This window comes from Plectropomus leopardus, chromosome 2, assembly GCF_026936395.1.
Source record: "Plectropomus leopardus strain MGB_pleo_1.0 chromosome 2, ASM2693639v1, whole genome shotgun sequence".
NCBI lineage: Eukaryota > Metazoa > Chordata > Actinopteri > Perciformes > Serranidae > Plectropomus > Plectropomus leopardus.
The window spans coordinates 8,961,538-8,988,142 of NC_142177.1; the positions used below are offsets into that span (position 1 = coordinate 8,961,538).

At 37.9% G+C, this 26,605-nt stretch overlaps 1 protein-coding gene across 2 annotated transcripts; it reads right to left on the reverse strand.

Moving 5' to 3' along the window:
* Positions 1 to 10,769: 10,769 nt before the first annotated feature.
* On the reverse strand, positions 10,770 to 24,577 carry LOC121951826 (endothelin-3). Of its 2 annotated transcripts, none has more exons than XM_042498321.2 (4): positions 24,288 to 24,577; positions 22,491 to 22,734; positions 13,958 to 14,110; positions 10,770 to 12,712 (listed from the first exon to the last, which is right to left on the reverse strand). In XM_042498321.2, the coding sequence occupies exons 1-4, from the start codon at positions 24,355 to 24,357 to the stop codon at positions 12,634 to 12,636; spliced, it is 546 nt and encodes a 181-aa protein (XP_042354255.2). In that variant the 5' UTR covers positions 24,358 to 24,577; the 3' UTR covers positions 10,770 to 12,633. The 2 variants fall into 2 exon arrangements, with proteins under 2 accessions (XP_042354255.2, XP_042354247.2); XM_042498313.2 differs by having other exon boundaries at positions 10,770 to 12,715.
* Between the last annotated feature and the right edge of the window lie 2,028 nt (positions 24,578 to 26,605).

Sequence of the window (26,605 nt, forward strand, 5' to 3'; positions counted from 1 at the left end):
TGAAATTTAACCTCTTAGCCAGATGCTTTCAAATTTGTCTTTTTCAAGACCTTCAGCCTAAGTTTAGGTTAATGGTTAAGACATCTGACAGCTAAGTTTTAGTTGTCTAATGTTATAGTGAAATTGTGGGGTATCAGTTATAATTTCTGCCCTTAACAAGTCATCTTCACTTTAGCGTTTCTTAGCATTTAATGAGATTATGAGTCCATGTTATAATTAAACCTGTCGAAAGCATGGGCTGTTGGTTATTGTTATTGTTGGCACTGTGTTGACTGAATATCATATACCAACTGACAAATGTGTGCATGTTCTTAAACAGCAGTGCATAGATTTATTACAACTTTGAAGGTTTATCCGCTGCTCTTCTCTCATAACTCTTGAAGACAGATCATCTTGATGTCAGGGCCATGACCTCAAGTCTCTCAGCATAATATGTCATGGTGCAGTGATATGAGGCTGTGGTCCCTGTGGGCTGCTGTTCTACCCAGCGAATGATAATGATGTGATGGAGGTGAGTTTCAATGCTACAAAAAGAGGAGAAAAACGCTTGCACTTTCTTTGTGCATGTTCAATCATAGTGACAGGGCTGCCAAAGGTTCCTGACCTCTCTTGGAAGATGAATCAATATTGTTGGTCAGGAAATTCCTGTGGGTTCAGTGTTTTAAAGCAAACAGAATTGTTCACATTAAAATAATGCAAAAATACAGAGCAATTTCTGTGAATCCCTCAATATGTTTGACCAGTGGAAATTATTTTGTGTGTACCATGCTGACCTTATGTGGCCCAACCATAAAGTTCCCCTGGGGATCATGTTTTTCTGTAGGCAAACCCAGGAACTAACATGGCCCTGGTTCCCTCATTAAAAAGCCTAGGAGAAATTAAGCCCTGTGCTTAAACAAATGTTTATGATACTTACACATTTTGCTTAGTATGATAATCTTCACAAATGAACACCACTTTCAGGATTTTTGAAGCCTAAAAACAAACTACAGTGTGGTTGCGTCACCACCACTGCGAGGCTGTAAAGTCATGTGGCGTGACACAGCTTGATGACGTTCTGTAGTCTCATCCAGCCACTTGTTAGCAACTGTTTTTTTAAGACACATAAAAGTTTCAAAGTTCAAGAGTAGGGTATTTATTGAAGTAATTTATGTTGTAGGACAAAACATGAAAGTCTCAAAATCTGTTAACCACAGACCATATTTCAGGCTTCTTACCAAAAGGCCATTCAAAAACCCTACTGACTTTGAGACAGAGGAATTGGAGGTGCTGAAATGCAAACTGGTTTCGGGGTTTTAGGACTCATTCCTAGGGTTTTCTATTTCTTTTTTTTTTTTTTTTCATTTTTTTGTTCATTTTGTTTCTGCTTCTGTCTGTCTCCTGACTTTCAGTCCCCAGTCCAATTGTGAACACGTAGAAAACACGTCTGGGGATGGATAAAAAATGTAGTATAAATATGTTTAAAAAGTACTCTATGAACAAATTCTTGGCATTAATAATAATTATCTTCACATATGTTATCTGACAAAAAAAAAAAAGAAAAAAAAGAGCTGTTGCATCCTTTAACAACACAGCAGATCTGTCTTAAGTGGCAACTTTTGGGGCTGAAATATGAAGCCAACAAAGAAGAGCCAAAAACTGCAGTTCACTTAAGGATCAGTCCCCACAGACCCCCACGTTAAAATGCCCAACTTTACAGCAGAAATAAAAATGTTTACAGCGTGGCACAAAAAAAGCAGTTATGGTCTTGTTGGCTAAATCAACACTTAGGATAACTGCACAGCAGCAGCATGATTTTATGTAGGCTAGCTCACCCATTTACATTTTATTAACATTTAAAGTTAACATAATTAAGTGCATCGCGGCTGTGAGTGACAATCTGCTCTGTCATTGGTTGGTCTGTCTTTGTTTTCAAGTTTAGTTGGCTTATTTTGGGGATGATGTGTTTTCTTGTTTTTTAGGTTTCTGTTTATAGTGTTTTTCATCTCCTGTGTTCCTGTGCTGCCTTTTCTTCATTTACCAGCTACACACCTGTCTCACATCAGCCTCGTCAGTCCTTCCTGCTCCTCAGTTTCTCTGTTCTTCTGCCTCATCACTTTTTTCCCCTCACCTGAGCGTCTCAACCCATTTTCTCCAGTTGCACTTCATCTCTTCGTCAGTGTAGTTTGTATTTAAGTCCTGGTTTTAACTTCAGTCTTTGTTGGATCCTTGATTTGGTTGTGTGATGTTCAGTCACTGTGTGCTTGGAGTAAAGAGTGATCTTTTCCAGTTCCTGTTACATGCCATCTTCTGCATTTGGGGCCACCTGCTCTGCATTAAATGACACACAGTGCCAGCCTGTTGCCCAAAAGAAGTTACCTTTGGCTTCTAAAAACCAAGATAGCAATAGCTGAAATGCCAAACCCAAGGCTTCAAAACGGAAGTTAACAAACCATGCGCCATGTGCACGGTGTTTGCCTCCTGAGCCCCCAGGCAGGCAAAAAATATTGTGGCTGACCCTCCCATCCCAGGAAACTTTGTTCTTGAAAAACTCCCCTTTAACAGGAGGCTGCGGGCCATTAGGACCAAAAGCTCATGCCAAAAGAATAGTTTGTTTTCAACTACTATTGTCCTCATTTACAAGGCCCAGGACCCTCACTAATAAGTGTTAGGCACATCTTGAGACTATATGTTTGTATAGTGCATGTTCTATTTCTAGTTTGTACTGTAAACCTCTACCCACTCCTTATGCCTGGAACACTGCTGCATCTTGCATGATTGCAGTTTTCACACTGGCAGCGTTGTTGCTGCAGCACTGCTGCCTGCCTGCTGAGTAATGTGTTTCCACATTTATAAGAACTTATTCATGATGCCGTGCAAAGTCCTGCATCGTCAGCAGCAAATATATTGTATATCCTGCAAATATTTTACAATAAAAAGCCTTGTGTCAACAACTGAAGGGATTCTGTCAACAGAACATTGTCAGAGGGCTTTAATTTTGAAACAGAAACAAGAAAGGTTGATTAACACATATATTTGTATTTCCTCAAAGAGAAAGTGAAACTGCAGTAAATGATGGTATAATATCAAAATACCATTTTCACTGTCTATTTTTGCTTACAACCATGCATGCTGACAACATGCATATTTTAATTCATATTTATTGTGAATATTATTCCTGATTTTTTAAAACATATGTTTATTTTATTTTTTTCTGTTCTATATTTATGTTTCTCGATTCTGGCAAAACTGGTTTTTATTTTAAAATAGTTTACTATATTTATATTTTGCATCAAACTCCAAAGCATGAAAATCTTGAAAAATGAGTCCATGTCATGAAAACTGACTGCTTTTGATTATTCCTAAGTTATCGCACCTCAGAAGGGCCTGTGAATAAGTGTCTTCCCTAAAGCAAGTGTGAAAAAGGTTTGGTTGAATCACAAAAACTTTGTGATCCTGCATAAATTCCTGCATAGTTTAATATTTTAACCAACCCCAAATCCACTGTGCCCCACTGTGCACTCTGGGCTTTGAGTGAATATCATATGCAATGTTATTTTAGTACACCTTGTGAATGTCCACACAACTTATGTAATGATACATGTTATTTATGGTATTGTTATACAGTCCAGCTAGAGACCAGCTGCAGTGCCATCAACATGAATAACAGGTGTTGCAGCAGGAATTCGAGGTCAGGGGTCAACTTGAACATATTTGCTGTTGTGGTGAGATTTTATCACACAGAGTTGTGGTGTGACTTGGCGGAATCTGCTCTGGACACTTAATCTCATAATAATGTGGTCAGCCTCCCAGCAAAATAAACAGTAAATTTTTTACAGCTTTCAACACAAAGCTACAATCACCCTGCACTGCAGGGAAGTGCATATGGGATATGTGGAAAATGAGACCTCTGCTTAAGAGGACGTGCTTTATAATCTTAATGCCACAATATAATCATGTACTGTTTCAAATGCTCACGCACAGACACATTCACAAAAAATGCTTTGTCATGGAAATGCAAATGTGCGTTCTCTGAACTGACCGCCCAAAAAGGAAATAGGATTTGCGCTCCCTCAAAAATAACACGAGAATAAGCTAAAATAAACAAATACCGGCTATGATATTTAAAGGGATTCTTTGATGGTTTTCAACCAGTTTTGTATCATAACAATGTGGGCAGTGTGCAAATGATGAGCAGGGAGTGCCCAGACCTCCCTGCTTGTCTCAGCAAAAATTTGTCACGTCACCCGGCCGTTTTTTACTTGCTCTCTGGATTATTGAAGCAGATCAAGAGAGAGACCTGCCCCTTTCTCTCTCTCAAACTCAGACCACACTTTAAAACTTGGCTGATCTAATCTTAACCAGGACTCTGTTACTGCATTATCTGTTTCTCACCTAAAATGTCATCAGAAACAAATTTTAGTGCACTGTTTGGCTGTAATGTGAGAATTTGTAAACAAGATGTGGGCACCATATTGTTTCCTGCATTGTAAAACTGGAGGCAGATGAAAATATTGACATAAGCAGTGAGTATCAAAATGTGAACAATGATTCTGTTATCGTGTCACCTAGTCAGGAAAATGTTTTCAGAAATATATTTTAGTGCACTATTTTAAATGTAATTCCACATAATTTGTTACCATCATATTGTTTCCTGTGAAAAATTGGCTAAGCTTGCATTACATCACCCACCAGTGGTCTGTTACACCGCACTGCACTCTGGTAGTTGTAGGTTTTCTGTATCTTGAGCAAATGCAGATGCTACAGCTGTTTGTTCTTTTTTCACTGGTCATAAAGCACCAAATTTAAAGGTATTTGTGTCTTTCTACTGCATAAACAGCCTTGTTTTGTGAAAAGAGCATCCTTCCAACAGTTAAATACTTCTTGTTTCCCAAGTTTAAATGTTCAGTTCAATTCAATTCAATTTATGCTGCTCATGGGTTGCACAATAGCATGAGTGCCCCTATTTGACCAATGTGAGCTAATGCTAATGGCTTTTTCAACAACCCTTTCACAGCAAACCTGTGTATCCTGAGCAATACTCACTCAGCAGTTTTCCTTTCTGCTTTCTTTGGCTTTCTTAGGTGAAATACATAACACACAGAGAGCCCTTTAATCCCAAACTTGGCTTCACCAGTTTAGATGTAATTCAGGGATGTTCATTTTTCACTATTCACCTTCAGCAGTCTGACACTAGTGGAGATGGTAAAGGGATTATTACAAACTCTGGTAATTCCCTGTGTCCTTTTAGCTCTATGAGAAGATATCTACTGTGACATCCACATGCAGCCAGTAAAGAGCAACTATTCATCACAGACAAGGGAAAAGCAATGTCAAGGTTCTGGCTCACTGCCCAACTGTTGTCTTTAAACTGCTGTGGAAAATAAAGTCTATGTAAAATAGCTCAACTATTACAAAATAAATAAATCTATGAAATAGCAAGCAGCATCTAAGAATTCCTGATCTCCCGCTGCAGTGGCTTTTTTAAGTAACTCAATAAAATACAAAATCCTGGTGTTTTTCTATCTATTTTCTTCACCAGTTTCAAATGGAACATACAGTATATTGGTGTGTCATCTGCATAGCAGTCATACTTGATTTTGTGCTTGCTTATGATATGACCAAGTGCGAGAATGTATATACAGAACAACAAAGGGCCAAGGATGGAGCCTTGGGAACACCACAAGTCTGAGGGGCCGACTGAGAGGGAGCTATTATCTATGGTGACTGAAAAAGGCTTTTCAAGGCAATCCAAAGGGCTCAAGTGATCAATGGCGTCAAAAATATACCTCAAATTTAAAAGAAATAAAATGGAACAATCACCAGCATTAGCTGTAAGTAAAGGTCAGAACCTTACAATTAGCAGAATCAGTGGAATGACATGCACAAAACCTGATTGAAATTTGTCAAAAGTATGCATAGAATAGGTAAACCTGAGATAAACAAATGACAAGCTTGCTAGCTAATAAAATACAAAGCATTATCAAGACCATTTTGGAGCTGCTGAAAGGTGTACTTTCCCTCCTATGGTGGAGCCTAGGGTCTGCAGCTTCCTGTCTTTATGCTAGAAGCTTTAGGCACATCCTGAAGCCATTCTTCCTGCATCATTCAGGGGAATAAAACCAATATACCAGTATGTGAATATCCCATTGAAGTCTCACAAAGACAACAAACAATCGTATTTTGGAGAATCTCTGAAAGTAGGATCATTTACAACCAACTGTGACAGCAAATTATTTTTGAAATATTAAGAACTGACAAAATCCAGTGCCAAAAATGAAAGTGAAGGTTGTGGGAGAAGCTTCAGTCTGATTGATTTTTCATTTGTTCTTAAAGTAAAATTCCCACAGCGAGTCCGAACACTCCTCTTAACCTTCAGATTGCACTTTGGTGTTCCTTCTTTTGGATGAAATACTGCTTTTCTGATGTATATCGTCACATTTACGGCTAGATTCCCAGAGTTGCTCTTTCCCTGCAGCCATCACAGACTATATCCCACTCACCTGCTCATTTATACATCATAGAACAGACGGTTCAGACTGCGGTCATATGGCAACTGAAGTTAAGGTCTATGTAACAAAGGAGAATAAAATTGGTCTGAGACATGTGCAGCCAGAGCTTTTGGCACACAAAGGCATCACATAGTGGATATGACTGAATGCCATAAAAATTATATAGGCACCTGTAGACAAGGAAACAATCTGTTGCGCCATGTCAATAAATATTACCTTCCTCTTTTCCCCAGAAATGTATTAAATCTTAAAGGCAGTGACTTTAATTAAAAACCTTTACCAAGCATGATTATAAATGGCTGACTAGTCTCTGTACATGAATCGAAAATATAAAAAGGAACATTTTATTCTTCTAATTCGACTCCAGAAATATGTCTAAAAAAATCTACCATGGATGTGATATCTAAATCAGACATGTTTTTTATGTCCCCCAAATTTAAATTTTGTCAAGGCACATGTTGGAAGTGATATTTAATTTGCAAAGGTTTTTTGTTTTTTGTTACCCATCCACAACCCAAATCTGCCCTTTATCTACTTTTAATAGATGCCACAATGTTGGCACAGCAGCAGACATTGAATGTGCTCTCAGCGGTAGCAGAGGAAAAGGCCAAACAGAGTCGAAGATAAGACAGGATTAGAACATAGACTTTCATGTCCACCATGAAAGACAATCCAGATGTAACATTTTGTGTTGATCAGTTCACATGCAGCTCATTTCCTAAAGGAGGTCTGGTTAAAAAATCTACAGTCCAACAAAAATAATGGCTTTCATTCCCTGGTGTGCCTAACATCACCAACATGTCACTTATAAAATATGTGTTTCGAAGCCTTTTAAGCTTCATTTATGTTGAAGAACATACAGTAATTTAAATCACAGCTGCTTCAAGTCACCACACATTGCTTTGATGGAAAATGTTTGTCCAGCCAAAAGAAACAGCACTGACAGATAATGAAAGAGGCTTCCTGTACTGTATACCTTATGCATCTGCAAACAAATATTGGTGCAGAAATAGGTAGAGCTTAGTGTGGTTCCAAGGTTTTTTTATACTAGTGCCAACAATAAGATATTATCCAATGCATGAACTCTTTTCTCCAAAAACTTTGTGGACTAAGCAAAACTTCTCCAATGCTCAAGGGCTGTCTTTATCAGAATAGCCATAAAACAGTTTTGTGTATGTACTGTAAGATTAACTAAACAATGATAAAAGTTCAACAAATCTTATCAAATAATAAATAACATATCTAGGAATCAGTCAGAGCATGAAGTATTAGCTTTCAGCACTTTATAGTTTTTAATATGGCAATAATTGGAAACGCAATTCAGTCTGTACTGAAAAATAATAGAGATTTATTTCCGGGTACAGTCTTCCCAAAGAGCACTGCATCTGTGTTTTATACCATAGCGACAAACAAACCCAGTTTCATTAGACCTTCAAAGGCAAACATTCATACCAACTCTTATTAGAATTTAAAAATATAATGAAAAAGCTCAATGCTCAACAAATTAAATTTGATCCAGGACTGACTCAAGCATTTTCCCCGGTGTCTTCACATTTTGTTTGGTTTAAGATGGTCTTCAGTGTCCACGGGGAGGAACAACCACAAAGAGTAATGATTTTTTTTTATTGTTCACATAATGATTTTATCATCATTACTCAAACATTTCTGCTGCGTCTTTGCAACTACTTCTAGCAAAGTGGGCACTTTGCTACAGAATTTATGTGAAGCGTTCTTGAATGGGTTTTGCTGGCAACAGTCCGAGGGTGATAATTAACAGTAAATGAGTTTGAAGTGCCTCTGCTATGCTGAACACAACAGCAAACTCCTCACCAGATACAACACTGATATTGAACAATTTGTAATAAATTATGTTAAATGTGGCATTTTAAAATATCATTGCAAAAATATGTAAAACAACTCAATTCTTCAACATCTGCATATGGCAACCACAGTATGGCTTGTGATTATACAAGTGCAAGGTCAATTTATTTGTCTTTTTTTAAAACAATTTGACCCTAAATCCTGCTCAATCTCTTTGCTGTCGAAGGAGGAGTTGAGGAGTCTCACAGCCTGGGGAAAGAAACTGCTCTGTAGTCTGTTGGTTCGGCAGCAGATATTTCTGTATCTTTTTCCAGATGGCAGCAGGGTGAACAGACTGTGGCTGCTGTCTTTTAGCATCCTCTTGGCTCTGTGCAGACACCTCACTTCACCGAGGTCACTGATGCTCTGTATGAGAACCAGTGATGTTCTGGGCAGTATTAATCACCCGCTGCAGAGCCTTCCTGTCCTGGGCCGAACACAAACCATGCCAGTTTGTGATGTTTCCACAAAGTAGGAAACATGTTTCTGTGCTTTTTTTAACCTGGGTGGTGATGTGTGATGACCAAGTTAGGTTCTCAGTGATGGTAATTACAAGGAACCTATAGCTGTTCCTGATGTAGACAGGGGTGTGTGTCTTTACCTCCTTTTTTATAATCAACAATCATTATGAATATGGTTATTTGACCAAACCTTTTAATCAAAGGGACAGTTCACCCCAATATAAAAATACCTTTTCTTTTTATCTGTAGTGCTATTTATTAGTCCTTGTTTTGGTGTGAGTTGCAGAGTGTTGGAGATATCAGCCATAGAGATGTCTGCCTTCTCTCCAATATAATGGAATGAGACAGCACTCAGCTTGTGGTGCTCAAAGCGCCAAAAAATACATTTGGAAAAACACAGCAGCAATGTCCCTCATAATCGCTCACTCAAGATAACCCACAGGCCTTGTTGTTTGTTTATTTGTTAGGGTAAATGTTTCAGGGCAAAAATTCAGGCATAATCAGCCTCACGTGTGACCGAATGAAAATGATGATCAGTGTTGTAATCAGTGTTCCTTGCTGACAGACAGGCTCTACCGGACTTTAACTGCATCCATAATTAAAGTTAATGGGGGAAATAATAGAGAAGAAAAGAAAAATCTTTTGAATAAATGAAGAACATTGTTTTTCCGTCTTCTGTTGATCAGATTTTCAACCAGATGATGAATCAGAAAACAATAATGTAGAAACTTGAGAGGGATTCAGCTGAGTTTAATCTCTGATCTGTCTTCCCTCAAGTAAAAAAATCAAAGGGGTGTGTCGGTTGGTGACAGACCTCTTTGAAGGCTACTCGTGTATCCCTGCTTCCCTCTCCTCTGAGAGCCTCCTCTCTCCTTCACTCCTCCAAGTGCATTTAAGCAATTGGAACGTCCTTCAGTCCCTCAGTCCTTCAGTCCTTCAGTTCTTCAGTCTTGATCGATTTTCGGGTCAAGTGATGGAGGATAGAGGAGTTGAGAGGGGATATTGGGACAAACCCACAGATGTGAGGCTCATACTTATGACAGCGTGAGATGTAAAAATTGATGGCATCCTCCTCGGCTGAGCTGTAATGTTGGTTCGAAGTGAGCTGGCAGTGTTGTGTGCAGTAATACAGTTAGAAGGTGCAGTTTAGTAGAAAGAAAATAGTTCCTTCATGAAACTGCTCACAACAAGGTCTGTGGAATATCTTGAGTGAGTCCTGATTTCTAGAGAGAAACATTGCTGTGAAGTTTTTAAAATGTTTTTGTTTTTGTTTCACACTTTGAGTACCAGGAACTGCCATCTAGTTCCATTATATTTAAGAAAAGACAGACATCTCTGTATCAGATTTCTCCAATATTCGGCAACTCACACTGAAACAATCTAGATTGATTAATAACACTACTTCGATATATATTTTTGATTCTGGGGTGAACTGTCGCTTTAAGGTTTGAGAAAGACTGTGGGTATGCTTAAAAACCAAAGGGTTTGTTTGTTGTTTTTTTTGCGATTGAATTGTGAAAAAGAGAGCCAGGTGAGGTAGGTGGCTTAGGTAAGGAAATATTGTGATTGCAGTAAAAAACTGGCACTGAACCATGTCATAAACAGAAATCACGTGCTGCAGAATCCCCCCAGTACGTACACATAAATTTTGTTAAAACAGGGAAATCTTTGGAGATACTACCAAGCTGGTTACACAAAAACAACACTGAGCTTGAGCTAATGCTAGAAACTATAATAAACAGCATGTTGATGATTTCAAGTTCTTTGTATATGTTGCCTCTCTATATACTTTTTACTCAGGTGCTTATTTTTATGAGTATTTGCAGTTCTACTTGTGTCTAATTGTATATTGTAAGAGTACTTGTACATTTACTTTACTTTATCCACCACTGCATATAATACTGTAGTTATGTTAACTTGGCAGGAAGGCATTGACATATACAACGCATACATAGTGTCGTTTTCAATTGTTTTAATACCTTGCACCATGTTTAGCATAGAGACAGAAGTCCATAAGCAGATACAAAATATGAACTATAGATCAATTTGCCATATGGTACATGAGTGTTATCCTGCACACCTGAATGTTGGAATTACTGACATGCAGGATAACGATATAGTACGGTAAAGTGTGCTCAACAGCAATATGCAATGCTATAAGCATGGCATGCTGTTCAGGCTGCAGTCTAATTCAGTGTCTCCTGATATGAACTCACTGTGGATGTAAAATGAGCCACTGATCAAAGTTAACACAACTAAATAGACATTGGACTGAAATTCTTCACCATTTTTCTAAGCACATTAAATATATAGTCATTTCATTTTAAAAATGCTTAAATAAAACCAGATGTGTTTCAGAATAATCCAAATATCAAGCAAGGAATCAATGTCCTTTTGTCTGACTGAAAACTGAATAATGTGTGGCACTTTCCTGGGGAGATCTTTAATCAGCCAAGAGTGGTCATTGTTTACATCTTTCCTGTAGGTTGATTGGGGAATTAGTTGGAGGTTCAATCAGTACAGGAACAAAAAGACTATAAATAATGTGTACAATAAATTTGCTATATGGTACATTGTAGTTTTGTAACTCGACTGAGTTCTTCAGCACAGATGATAAATTCATATATAATTCTATATACAACATCTTATTATACACTTCTATTGTACATATAGGTAGTGTACGAAAATATAATTTATAGCCTTAATATACTGACACACATTTGATACACACAAAACGTGGATACACTTTTGTAAAAGAAGTACTGTAAAATGAGTTTTTCTTGTTTTGTTTCCAGTTCCTTTACCTTAAAAAAAAAAACCACAGAAAAGTTTAGTAATTCACTGAATTGTTGATATCTGCATGCTTTCAGCAATCACTGCTGAAACTAACTCACTCACAACTCATAAAAGAGTAGGTAGCACTTTATAACCATCATTAAGAAATGGCAAATTCAGATAATTAAAACTGTAGTTCATAGTTGTTTCACTGCTTACAAACAATTAAAGATGATAATTAATAATGTTAACTAATTATTAGCAATGCTACAGTTTTTCTTATTTAACACTTGTTGAACACATAACATTTTATATACTTGTGTTAATGATAAATGATTTGTTGATATATTCACATATATAATTGTATATACCTTTATGGTACATATAGGAAGTGAATGGAAAGTATAATTACATGTTGAGTTCATCTCCATAAAACGTCTTCAATGACATTTCCCTGAATTTGGCAGTACATCCAACCAGCCTCACAGTTATCAATTTCCAATTTATTAATGATGGTTATTATAAAGTATATATATATGGGCACTTCAGTGGCTGTGACAAATAGTGATTTTTTTTTCAAAAAAAAAAAAAAAATGAGTTACTGGCTGTGGTCAAATGATGTCCTCGTTGAGGAAACACAACAGTTTCGCGTTATATTTAACACGGAGGTGGTGGAGTGAAATGGCAGCAGCTCTTGAAGTGGCCTTCACATCACGCAGCCTGGCCATGTGTGAGCTCTACCAAAGTCTTCCATGGTCAACATGAGTTAGCCATGTAAACCATCCTTAGTTGTGACAAGATAATGAACAACATTCTCCGTCTTATCCATCTGCCGCACAGACATAGACAGGCAGAGAGTGCTGAAAACTGGCTCTCCATCAGCATTCCTGCTGGTACCCCTCGCTTTCATTTCGCTGTCTTTAATATTTGTACAGGCAGCTTTGCGGTTTTTCATCCAGCAGTCTGAAGGTAAGGCACCATACAAGGGGATGCCTCATGTAAAGACAACGTATGTCCAACTTTCAGGTTGTAAGCCACTCTTATGTTCATTTTAAAACAGTCCCACTGCGCAGAGACGCTGTCCTCTGGTCTATGTTAGGCGCTGCTTTGGGTGGCCTCCTTTGCCTGCTGGGAAAAAAAATACACAGAAACACTAAAACACTGCCATGAACCAAATGCTTTTCCTCTGATACTTTTTCATCATTTCCTAAAGTGAAACAACTTAAAAATGCATGTATTTATGCATTTATAGTCAGCTACTTCAGCTTTGTTGAAATCTTTATCCAGTATTCAAAGTGTTAATATTTAGTTTAATTAATACTTGCACTTATAAAAATCTGAAGCTATCCTTTAACTTTCTTGTATTAAACTAACCCTGTGCTTTTACATTACTCTCATGAACATTATACACTGAAAGAGTCACTGACTAAAGATTGTCTCTCTCTCTTGGAGTTAGCCTAGGCCAGAAACACTTTACAGTCAGTATGGACAGGAGAAATTATTACAGTGGCAAGTAACCATCAGTACTGTCCAGAGCCCCTAAAGTCCCAACAGGTGATATTTTTTATATTGTGCACACAAGTCAGCTACTTGTGGAGACAAAATATTATCTTGTGGAAACAATTTAACTTGTTATGTTTTTCCACAAGATCATTAACTTGTAAGGAGACCACTTGCTGAGTACAACCCATGTATAGGCTTTTGCAGCGGTTTCGATTCCAACCTGCAGCACGTTTGCTGCATGTCATCCTCCCTCTCCCTCCCACCTTTCCTGTCTGTTATCAGCTGTGTTATCTTTAAGGCAAAAAGCTCCCCAAAAAATCTGAAATAAAAAAATTGTTATCTTTTTAGAAAAAATACTATCTTGTAATCTTTTTCCACAAGGGTAATCAAGTTGCATTGATTATCTTGTGGAATGAAACTATTATTTTGTGGGAACAAGTTAGTTATTTTGTTGGAACAAGCTGTTACCATGCAGGAACAAATTATCATCCTATTATCCTATTTTTTCCACAAAATAATTGGGCTAACTTGTGCGCACAAGTTGTTATCATGTGGTAACAAGTTATCATGTGGTTCACACAAGATTTTAGGCTCACTTGTGAAAAAAATCAAGGCAATCAAGGATAAGCATTGTTGCAGATGCAAATACTAAATTTAGAGCAGCAATTTAAATGTTTAGTTTTATTTTGATGAACACCAGCAGGCCAATTCAATACATGTGTTTTCAGAGGCTATGGTATTAAATGTGGGATGAGGACATATTTACTGTTGGTACCTCCTTATAGAGAATATTCTTGTATTATTTATGACAAATACTTATGGAAATGTACACTAAACATTGCATTTTTCCCCTTGTGGTACAATTACCTGTCCATGCAGAAGCTGCTGCAGTCGGAGTCAGCCTCTTGTGTACAGACACAGCGCTGGCCCAACGCCCTCCTTGTCCCCTGTTCGGTCCCAGCGGAGCGCCTCGCACGCAGGGCACCCTGGTAACTGGACATACCATATGGTACAGTGTGCCTAAAGAAAGACACACACATTAACAGCTCATTTAGTGCCCAGACCCTGCCTAAGGCAAAGGTACTGTTTTATAAGGCTTGCAATGTTCCTGTTTCACACTGCTGTCGGCTAATTGGGTGCACGAAGCATGACTGCTTTGCGGTCTTTTTTTTAATTGTTGTAATTCACAGAATAAAAACAGGAAAGTGAAGTTTTGGTCAACGAGCTAGAGAGAGAAAGCTGCATGAGCATAGAGAAAGACAAAATGAAATTATCTTTTTTTTTAACTTATTAACACTGATGACTCATTTTGAGCAAGTACATCATATTGCCTATAAATGTCTAATGGTGCCTATTGTAGTTGTGCTTCTTTTTAAACTGAAATACTTCATCATTACCATTAAAATCATGATCATTAGCTGATTTGGTGCCCCCTCCTGCACTTGATGCCCTTTGCACATCACGTGATGTGTCAGAGAGAGAATAGATTGAGCTCTGTATTGATTTTAGATGCAGTTGTCGCTGGCAGTGTTGTACTGGATTCCATTGAGAGGTGTTTCTAATATTTTGTCCTGCACATTTGGATACAAGATGGGGACAGAATATCCAAAACACCTTTCAGAATAATACAGTCCAGTACAACAACAACAACAACAACATAGAATTAGACCTCCAAATGACCTTATTTAACCACTCTAAAAATAGTGGTTATAACAGTTTAGCATCAGCTTTGCAATGGTGTGATTCATTACAAACCCTATTAGTAAATATCAGTAATAGCTAAAAGTGTTTTAGCAGAACATTATGATGTCACAGTGAAACTGACCTTTGGTCTTTTGGGTATAAGATGTCATCATTTTATCCTATTACACATCTATGTGAAATTTTGCGCCAATGCCTCTGGCCATGGCTATTGTGTGCATGGAGGCATAAAAATGATGGTCAGTAAAAAGCACCAATGTTTGGTGGCTAAAATGCCACTGGAAACAAAGTGATGACTTGCTGTTATGATATTTAACAAACCAGGTCAGAGGACAGTTCCAGTTGATTACAACTTGGGTCTTATTTGCATATTTTGGCAATCATTTTTATCTGCTATGATAACACTATCTGTGCTAACACACCATCTGGGAATGTAGCCATATCACACAAGAAGTCAGAAACAAGCCAACAGTTCACCCATATGATCTAAACCCCTTTCCTTAGAGGTGAAACTCGACACTAGTACACCCGAAATGTTGGTAATAATTCCTGACTGCACCGAACGCTCACAAGTATGGCAAGTTCTAGATCGTCCATTGTTCCATCTGCTACTGCTTATCTTAACAAGCGTAGACCCTTAATGTCAATGATTTACACCTGACAGTGGTGGATACTGAGTACTGTGTGCTGTAAATTTGTACTGTCTGTTCTGCTATAGCTATGATTACTGTCTATATATTACTTTACCTTACCTTACCTTACCTTACCTTACCTTACCTATCCTTTAGCACAAAGGTAAACCTGTAGGTCATCTGCAAACTGTAATTAATGTTTACAGTGGACGATCTGGGTTAAAGTGTTAACATTCAATAAGATCCTTTTTCAAATAATGGAAACTTCAGGAATTTGTTAACAACCAATATGGCTAGCTATGTTTACCTCTTTGGACTGTGTTGTAGCAATGCTACCGTGTTCCCAGATCTCAGCAGGTAGCTTTGTTAGCACAGTGCTATTATGACTAGAAAGAATGACAGTTAAACCACAAGTCGTAAAATCCAGAGCTTTTCTTTAATTTTAGACATACAACTTGTGAGCATCATTGTTCTCACAGTATGCATGTGGTGAGATCCTGTCATCCAGACATACTATCTTCTCTTCACATGGCCATAAACTGCAACAAGATAGTCAAAATGGAAAAAAAGACTAAACTTGACTGTGAACTAAAAACCATTTAGCACCACCTGTTGCCTTTGGAGACAACAACAACATTGGCTCTCTTGGACAACGTGAGCACATAACTGTTGATGGTGTTGGAGGATATTTAGGCTGACCCTCAACGCAACATCAACCTTGCCTCCTTTTAATATGGTAAACAAACTCAACAGAGTACTAACCCTTATTTCTTTCAGACTACCTGTGGAAAAGTTAGTCTGCTCCCGAAAAATGGTGTGCTACACCCAACACTTTGTACCTCAAATGCCCTACCTATTACTCTTCTCAAGGTCGAGATAATCCCAAGTGGTTTTCACATCGATTGCAGTATGACCACCCCCAAGTTAGAATGATATCAACATTAGGAACCATGAAAACTTCAAAAGTCAGAGTACAGTGAACTTCCTACAACAGCTGCAGGTACTTGAAAAGCTGTCCCCAAAGATCCAGTAAACCTCTGGTAATTCAGTTTAGCCTCAGAAAATATTTTCACCTTTTCACACAAACACTCCCACGTAAGCCACCAATCAATAGCTGCAGCTGTTCCTGAAGATCCAGGGTGAACTTTCAAATATTGGTTGCAGAAAACTATCAATGTTATATATGTGAAACTATAGCCCTAATCCTAAAGCCAAAGGATGACTATTGAAGCCATATATTTAAAAATACAAACTGTACAATTCATATAAATATATATAATTATAGCTCAGAGAAAAGCTGAGAACCAAACAGGTTGATGGTGAACAGAAATGGAGTACCATGCAATACCTTTTCAACTTTTTCAAAAAGTGAACCTTCTTTAAGACATTAGGGATCAATATCTGCAATAGATTTGGATACCAAGTGATGGCAGAGGACAAACTTTCTGCCTACAGCATGGAAGAGAAATGCAGAAGGCTGTGACAGGCCAATTTTCAGCTGCATCTGCATTGTGTTACTAATTGGACACAACATCTTTTATCTCTTTGAGGTATGTTTGCTGTTGGTCTGATGGTATAACGGTACAGGTTTTAAAGAGTGAATCAGTAATAAAGCATGCTTTATACATCATAAACATGTTTTAATGGCTTAAATTAGTGAGTGCTGTTAACCCTGCAGTAAACTTCAATGTCTTTCCGATGAAGTTCTGCACATGCTTGTAGGATCAGAAAATAGTTGCAGCGGTGTTCTCTGCAGGCTGACAACTTGCCACACCTCAGAAGCTCAAAAGCTTTGTAATTAAAGAACTGATAGAAGATGAATGATGGGTGATATAAGATGGAAGACTTAATATCATCCTCAATTTCAATGTCTTTCTTACAAAGTTCTGCACATGCTTGTAGGAGCAGACAATACTTGCAGCGATGCTCTCTGCAGGCTGCCACACTTCAGTCAAAAGCTCTGTAATTAAAGAACTGATAGAAGATTGATGACTTAATATCATCCCCACCCTAACCTTCTCTCATTCTTACTTACCAATCCAACTCTCAGGCATTAAAACTGTTTACTAATCTGCTTGATGCTGCAGAGAAGCACTAGTTGGCATCTTCCAGTACAGGTGAGCATTTGATGTTGTTGTCGTTCTCATGCCAAAAATCAAAATGAAGTTCAAAGGGGCTTTAGTTTCCAACCTGTGGCAAATTTTGACGTTTTATGTTTGCAGATTGTGAAGATGATCTGAAATAAAAGCGTTTACTGGAAAATGCTGAATGAGGGATGAAGAAACACTAGAAGACTTGGCTCGCAAACCCACCTGACGGTGTAAATAAAGGTACAACAGAATTAAGAACTGCTGCTGTTATCAGACTTGTTGTTTAAATGTAAAACTGGCATCAGAAAAAAAATAATTATGAAATTATGAAAAATTATGCATATTTTCAAAGGGTTTCCTCTAACTAAATTTTAAAGGCAACTCAGTATCACTGAAAGCATCCCTGGAGCTAAAAGGTGGACCCCCCCAGTAGCCTGTTGGCCGCAAGAAATCCTCTGTGGGTTTTAAGCTCAGGGTCTAGACTGCTTTGGATTGCATCAAATCTTTTAAATTAATACTAATATACTGTACAATAAGAAGCCGGGATTCCCCTAAATCGTTTCATGGCTTAAAAACGAAAGTTTAGGGCTTTCTGTTCTCCAGAATTCACATATATGTGCTTTGTACAGTAAACCTGCACAAATATGATAATGGCTTCCCAGCGCAAACAATGTCCAAATATCTTAAATGCCTAAGACTACCCAATCTTTTAACCTTATATTCACTATTACTGTCCTATTACTGTACACTCCTTTTTTAATGCACGAATCGATGGAACAGGACAAAATGTCACTGAAACTGTATGTTATATTATAACGGTTAGTCAGTTGATTGATTGATTGATTGATTGATTGATTAATTGATTAGTTGATTAACAGGTTGGTCTTTTGATTGGTTGGCTGGCTGGTCAGTTGGCCATTCAATTGGTAAGTCGGCCGGTTGGTTGGTTGGTTGGCTGGCTGATTAATTGATTGAGGTCAATCCAAAGTGGTCACCACATCAGTGGCAGCATGACTAACACTAACCCTAACTCACAAGTAAGAAAGACACCAATTTCAGACATCATAAAGAAAAAAGTAGCAATGTAACAGAAATTTATCAGCCCTCTTTAACCTTTAACATCCTCAGCCATGTGGCGAAACGCCTACCCTCTGGTTCCCACACTTAGCTCTGTCAGCACTGTTGTTGTTTTTAATTTTAAAATCAAATACATTTAACTGATGAGTAACAGCATTTTATTTCATCTATGAAATTATATTTATTTAAAAAAGTTAATATATTTAGCTCACAGTTAGTTTTTAATGATTTTCTTTATGACATTCATCCCTTATAGTGACTAACTCTTGACAAGTGTAATGTTATTTTTACTATTTCTCTAAATGAAGATATTATATCTAAATAAAGATATTTCCCACTGTACGTTGGGGTTACCTTCACCTGTAACTCTGAATGATGGATGGATGGGATTATCTTGCCATGTGTCCCTGGAGACCAAAATTAATTCAGCAAAAGAATGCAATGTGCTCTTGTGCTCTCTTTTGTTGGAGATTGAGAGGATTTTGAGGTAGGTTCAGAAAGGCTCTGGGTCTGTTTAGCCAGTATGACAGTTGATACTGCCGAACTCCGGTTGGATAACAACATTTTTCACAGTTATACAGAGATCTCTGACCTTACACTTGGCATAAACACATCATATATTATAACCTATATTGTAACTTACAGGGGCACTCCGGGGATTTTACACAATACAGTCAGTTCTCCTATTGCAGTCAGCACTATTGAGCCTGGGGCTCTGAGGGAGCTTTATGAAGTCATCAAAGTGTTAGACACTCATATATCTCCAAAAACCACTTATCTGACAGTACAAGACACAATGCCAAGCCATCATTCAACCTCCAGCAAACACTAAAGGGTTTCAGGTTCACTTTTTAAAAGACAACTATCCATGCCAAAGTTTTATTTTAATTAATTTATTGCTGTAAATGAGAAGATGAAGCATGGACAGGTATTTCCTGTCAACCCATAAGTCTGAAATGTAAACCTGAAACAACCTTACTGTGGTTTACTTAGGGAACCTGCACCAAGAGTCTTGAGCGCAGTAAATCTGAACCTTTGTCAACCCATCTTCAAGTAACACAGGCTGTTCTCATGCACTGTTTGTATAAAAAGTAATGCAACCAAATTTGTATCTATCCCACATAATCATAAACCAGTAATTTGTGCATAACTCACAAAATGGCACAAAAAGCTGCAAGTCTTCTGTGATGGATGGGCCAAAAATCATCATACATACAAATGATTAAGCTTTGCCTTTCGACTTGAGATCAACACTAGAAGCCCATACCCACTGGCCTATAAACAAATGTGAAAATAATGAAACTACCTTTTGAGAGCTTGCATAGTTTTTACAATTTGTCATTTCACAGTTTTTCCTCTAGCAGTGTTGAAAATAGATGCAAGCAGCATTAGTTAGTTTACTTTTAATCTTTTTCATCTGTCACTGCAAACTGAAACATTTTGCTCAAGTATCGAGTGAATCAAGACACGTTTTCTTTTTCCATGAAAACTTCAAAAGTCAGAGTAAAGTCAACAGCTGAAGGTACTTCAGAGGCTGTCCCCTCGGATGCATAAAATCTCATATAATTCATTTAAGTCTTACCAAATATTTTCACCTTTTCACACAAAGGCTCCCACGTGAGCCACCAATCACTTGATGCAGCTGTTCCTATAGATCCAGGGTGAACTTTAAAATATTGGTTGCAGACAATTGTCAAAGAAATATTTGAATATATATAGCCCTAATCCTAATGCCAAAGGATGACTGTTTAGGCCATATGTTTATTGGAAAGCGTTCATTTCAAGCAAATATGTAAAAACATGTTAGGAACTGGAGAATTTTAATATAGTTCAGAGGGAAGCTGGGAAGTCAGACAGTTCAACAGATGAATAGGACCAGACGCAGTGAATGTAAAAGTTGCACCCTACTGTTAAAGGTCTCTCAATGTGCACAGCAGAGGACAGACCATCTGCCTTAATTCACTCCACATGGTTTAACCCCTGGGTACCAAAGGAAAACATATGCACAGGGTTTTGATACGCTAATTTAAAACTTCACCTGCAATGTGTTACTAAGTGGACACAACGTTTTTGATCTCTTTGAGGTATGTTTGCCATTGGTCAAATGATATAACATACTTTAAGGAGTGAATCAGTACTAAAGCATGCTTCATGCACCAACACATGTAAATGGCTTAAATCAGTGAGTGCACCTACTCCTGCACCTAATTTCAAGGTATTTCCAGTTAAGTTTTGCATGTGCTTGTAGTAACAGAAAACAGTTGCTGCAGTGTTCTCTGCAGGCTGGCAACTTGCCACACCTCAGTCAAAAGCTTTGTAATTATGGAACTGATATGAGATAAATGACGCGATACCCCCACTCCACCCCACCAGTTGGCGTCTTCTAGTGCAGGTGAGCATTTGATGTTGTTGTGGTTTTCATGCCAAGAATCAAAAGGAAGTTCAGAAGGGTTTAAGTTTCCAACCTGTGGTAAACTGCGTGTAAGATTTTGAGGTTTTATATTTGCAGATTGGGAAGATGATCTGACATATAAACTGTTACAGGAACAATATTTAATAAAAATTGTGAGCTTGGCTACAAAGGTGCAGGTTTCGTTTCAGTGTTTGGGGGAACACATATGAAATTGCAAGGGATCTTCTGCTGAAAAAACTCGAGCATCAAACACTTAATTTTCTTGAATTCTTGTGTATTTTTATGCACCAATTTGTGCCTTTTCTGCATCAAATTATATTGCAAATGTCTTTTTATTCCTGGTCATCATTATTCCTTTTGTCAAAATCCAAAGTCTTCTTTCTGCTATTTTTTAATGTTTTTGTTGTGGAAGACAAATGCTCTTGTTCTAAATACTGAGGCGGGCATGTCCCCTGCATGCCCCCATAAACAACATCTATGCTTAGCTACTTCAACCCAGGAGAAGATGTTAATTGTCTAAAACATTTTAAATCTACATTTTGAAGGTTACATAGTAGGGGTGGAAATTAACAGAGGCCCTGTGGTATTATATTGTCATGATACATAAGTCCTGATTCAATATTATTGCGATTTTAAATGTATTGTGATATGTTGAGTACTGCAATAACATATTGTGATTTATTTATATTTTTTTCAACTGCAAATTATGTCTCCAAAGAAAAACATCATCATTTGTTTTATCTAATAAGATAAAGAAGTTTTCAGTCTCTATTCATCTATGTGTGTCTAGTGGAATGAAAAAAGCAACCAAAAGTTTAACTTATATTTGTAATATTAATAACTCAAGTAATGACAAAAATCGATGCTGGGGTGATATACGCAAAAATATCACAATAACATGCTGTATCGATATTTTCCCCCTTTCCTACCACACAGTAAATTTTAAAAACATCTCAGATGCTCAAAGGCAGACCCCCCACTGTGCTGGCCACTGTCAGAAATCCATAGTGGAATTAAAATACCTGACAGCTCAGAGTCTAGACTGCTTTGGATTACTCTGAATCTTTATAAATAAATTCTAATACATGAGGAAAAAAGCTGGATTTTCCCTCCAGATCCTTTCATTTATTAAATATGAAAAGCATTCCTCTAACACAAAGTTTAGGGCTTCTTTTCTCTATAAGCCACTTGTTGTGCCTCAGACAGTATACCTGTATGTGCACATCTAGCACATGCAATGTTCAAATAATAAGAGCTGAAGCTTAAGATCTCAACTGTAACTTGCAGACTATGAATTTGAGTTATGACTGCAGTGAACAATGGAGGGATCATGGCATGACACAACATGAGCTGCACTGACATACATGAGTCATATATTACATCGATAACCAGCACCGACGCACTGTAAATCCCGATTTTGATGTCAAAAAAAGTATGACAGTTATGTAAAAGCTATATTGAACATAACTGAAGGGTGAGGATCTTACTCTGGTGTGTTGATCCAGATGATGTCCAGGTGGCAGTAATACACACACTCCTTGTCTTTGTAAGTGTAACACGTGCATCTCTTTGAACGCCTCCTGGCTCCCTGTGGGTTACAGGCAGAGCAGGGCGTCGCTTCACCATGAGAGGCGACACCGATGAGGTTGTCCACATCGCCCGGCAGGAGCCCATTCATCTTAACTGCTTCCACCTCTTTCCTCTGGCTCACATCTTTGCTAGATGAGGAACCTGCAGGATCACAGCAATTTGAGAAGTGTTACAGAATGTCTTTTCTTATCTTTGGCTTGGTACAGCATTTCACTACACCCTCAGGGCACATATGGTGTCTGTGGAGTCACTGGGTTCACAGTAACATGTGTTAGGGTGTTTGCATATAGAAGCATAGGTTATGACCAAATTTGAATTTTTTTGTATAAATTAAGATTATTTGTGTAAATCCAGGCAATATGACTGTAATATCAATCCTGGCTGAGGCAAGCAGGAATTTATTTGACGGGTTGACCAGTCAACTAACATAAATGATCTGATGACAGTTTTAACTATGAATTTATTTCAGTAAATTAACCAGTAAAGATTCCAAACAGGTCGCCATGGTGATTTTCTTATATTCTGTGTTACACATCATTATAAATGAGCTTTTTGTGGATCTTTGATTTGGCCTCATTTTACTGTATTTGGGATGGGTATTTGTCATTATCTTTACATTGTTTGAAACAGTTATTTGAAAGTTGCAATAACTCCTAATGGACCTTCACAATTTTACCCTCATGTTGCTTTTGTGTTTCTGTAATATGCAGATGTAAATTCGGAATTTTTAGTGGGGGTAGGAATCATCAGCGGCCCCACGATACTATATTTACATTATACATAAGTCACAATACAATATTAATATAATAATATAATATTAATACAATATAATGATATATTGCATTGTAACGCCCTTTTCAACAGAAAATTATATCCCCAAAAGAAAACTTTGTCAACATGTGTTTTATTTAATGAGATAAAGTTTTCAGTTTGTTTATCTCACTTCAATCTTTTTTTTTTCAGCAAAAGCATTTGACATCGTTAGTCCAGTAGGCTACCAAAAGTTTAATTTGTATTTGCTATAATTATATCAATAATTTATATAATACAAACATAGATAACATGGCGTCCATGTAAAGACATGATATTTTAAAGCAAAATATTACAATACAGCGCTGTATCGATTTCTTTCCCCCACATCTATCTTACAGTGGTTTCCAGTTACTACATATTGGGTAATTAAATTACAAAATAAATGTAAGTGTGGTAATTAAGTTATAGTTACTGAAAAAATGTAATTAAATTACACTAATCAAACAGCTAGTGACTACAAAGGTGACTACAAAGGTGTTACAACCTAATATATTATTTTCAGTAAAAAGTAAACTACACAACTTTTTTTTCTTTTTTGCATCTTTTTGCAGTGCAGTATTTTTTTCTGCATAGCCTATTAATGGGAATTTTCAGCTTCATTTTGCAGTTTAAGACCTTTGTAAGGTAGTAATCAAGAAGTAATCAAATGTGGTAAATTGCATTACCTTGATGAAATTACTAATTGAAGTAGTTCGCCTACATTATTTATGACATTAAAAAGGATAATTATTGACCGTAAGCAAACTATTACATTTCAAAAACAGCCTTCACAACGCTGGTGGCTTCTATGTCTATGTGAACATTATTTAGGATAGATATTGAGGCCCCGCAAAAAAAAAAAAAAAAAAAAAAAAGACCAGCACTTGAACACCGCTACTCACCGTTTGTCAAAGATGCTGTCACCACGATGAGAAACAAAACTCCCACATCAGCCGATGACACATTAGCCATCACACAAAGAACATTCAAAATTAAAATAAAATGTGTAAAAAATATATATGTATATAATAATAAAAGAAAGGAAATAAAAAGGCGAAAAATGAAATTCAAAAACAAAAAAGGGGGGTGACTTAAAGCTCCCAAAGTCCAAAACGTCTCCGGTGTTTGTCTCTGTGACGTTAAAACATCATGTCGTCTCGTGGCCAAGTCCTCTGCTCTGCACGCGCCTCTCTCAGCCACACTCAGCTTTATTATGAACTGACAGCTCAGCGACAATCACCTGCAGTGTTACACAAGCTTCCTGCTGGACCTTTCAAAATAAAAGCTTCTCAATGAATCGCCTATTGCATGTTAGAGACACCTGGGAGGACCTGCTCCGTTTTTTGACCACCGGAGAGTCAAAGCAATTTGTGAAGAAAGAGTTGTTCCAGCCTAATGAAACTGATTAATTGTAGGCTGTGCAACTTGAAGAATTTTACTCAGAAACTTCCTGTGTCAAATTACTAAATGGTACAGTGGGCTCATGGCCATTCACTGGTAAGTCACAGCTTTCCCGGACACTTCCAGTTCCAGACTCAATCTTAAATGTAACCCTCCACCCTTTGCAAGGGTGATTAAATCTTCTTTCTTCTAGTGGCAATATTTCAAAAATAAAAAATAAAAAAACAGCTGCCATTACTCTGATGACCAGGTCCTTGCAACACTGAACAGACACCAAAGGAGCAATTTTTAAGTGTATGGGCATTAATGAACATTATCAACATAACATTAACATTGCATTTCTTTTGTGCTTTTATTTTGAAAGCGCAATCTGTGCTTCTATGATGACTCTGGTTATATGTAGATGGTCTGCATAGCGCCATCTGCTGGATGCAGAGTTTATTAATGCCAGAGGGCTATGGTCAATCTCTGGGATGCTGTCTAAATGGTTTCCAAAGCAGTGGTTCAGGGACGAGCAGGGGGCGCATTGTGGACATTGCAGGGATTCCACAGCCAGATGAAAAACAGGCCAGCATCATGTACTTTTAAAGATGAGAAGAACAAGAGAGTATGTAGAAAACAGCATATGTTGTACAACTGTGAACATTTTAACAAAAATGTGGCGTGTGGAGCTTTTCCTGCATTTGGTTTGGAGGAGTTCACAGCTTCCTACACAGCATTCCTTCCTTACAGCTCCACAGCTTATAGTTATAGTTAGAATAGTTAAGCTGTCCATTGAGATGCATGCCCACTAAATGTGACCAGAAACCTGCTTCCATGCATTTCATATTGGAAGCAATTGATTCCTTGTACAAAGTATGATGGGATATTTGCAATGCGGACCAAGCTGGTGGCGTGAGGGGAGCGTGACCATTTCAAACATAGCTCACATCACCACAGCCACTCAAGCTGCAGCTCCAGTGACTTTCTGAACAGCTCTGTATAAATCCAGGGAATACTAAAGTGAGACTTTATCTGGTGGAGAAGGGGGTGGGGGATTGTGGATAGATACAAGCGACAAGTGGGGCATTACAGGCAGGAATTGAAACTAATTGTTCACGTATAGTGGGCATGCACTGTTAGAAATATTACCAATTTCCCCCAGATAAAAGCCTACACTCAATGTGTTTCTTCTTTATTGCTGAAGTTGGTTTATGTGATGATATTGAGTTTATTTTGAGATTGTTAGTTCACTTTTTATCTCCACCATGAGGGTATCATGCATTTGGTCATCTGTTAATGTGTGTGTGTGTGTGTGTGTGTGTGTGTGTGTGTGTGTGTTTACTTGTCTATCTGCAGCTGGTCTTACAAACTACTGGACCAATCAGCCTCATGTTTTGTACGCACATTTATGACTCTATGCTAGGATGCTGCAAGGACCTCTTGAGGTTGGTGTGACTCATAATTGTTTAACTGACCGTTTTATACTGTCAGTGAGTGCTGGCTCCTCACTCCTCTTAACGATCCAGAAGAGGCCACAAATTTTCTGGCCTGTTTCCCATGGGGTTGCTTCTGGGCTTACAGAAGACTGTCATCTCTGGGGCACTCTATAAACTGTAGCCAGACCAAAACCATCTTTTTGTACCAGACTGTATATACCAGACTGTTTATTTCTGCTGTGCGGTTGGGCATTTTAACATGGTGGTCTATGGGGATTGACCTTGTTTTGGAGTCAGCCTCAAGTGAAGAATTGCAGTTTCTGGCACTTGCAGATTTTCTTCAGTTATCAGCCCCAGTGTTTGCCACTTGGTTGAGGACCACAAGTTATCTTGAGGATTTT

Excerpts from the sequence above, each read along its gene's own strand:
- LOC121951826 (XM_042498313.2), bottom strand. The coding sequence starts at position 24,357 with ATGGCTAATGTGTCATCGGCTGATGTGGGAGTTTTGTTTCTCATCGTG. Across the intron at positions 22,735-24,287 it reads GACAGCATCTTTGACAAACG|GTTCCTCATCTAGCAAAGAT; the intron begins GTGAGTAGCGGT and ends GTGATCCTGCAG. Across the intron at positions 12,716-13,957 it reads AGCAGCTTCTGCATGGACAG|CAGGCAAAGGAGGCCACCCA; the intron begins GTAATTGTACCA and ends TTTTTTTCCCAG.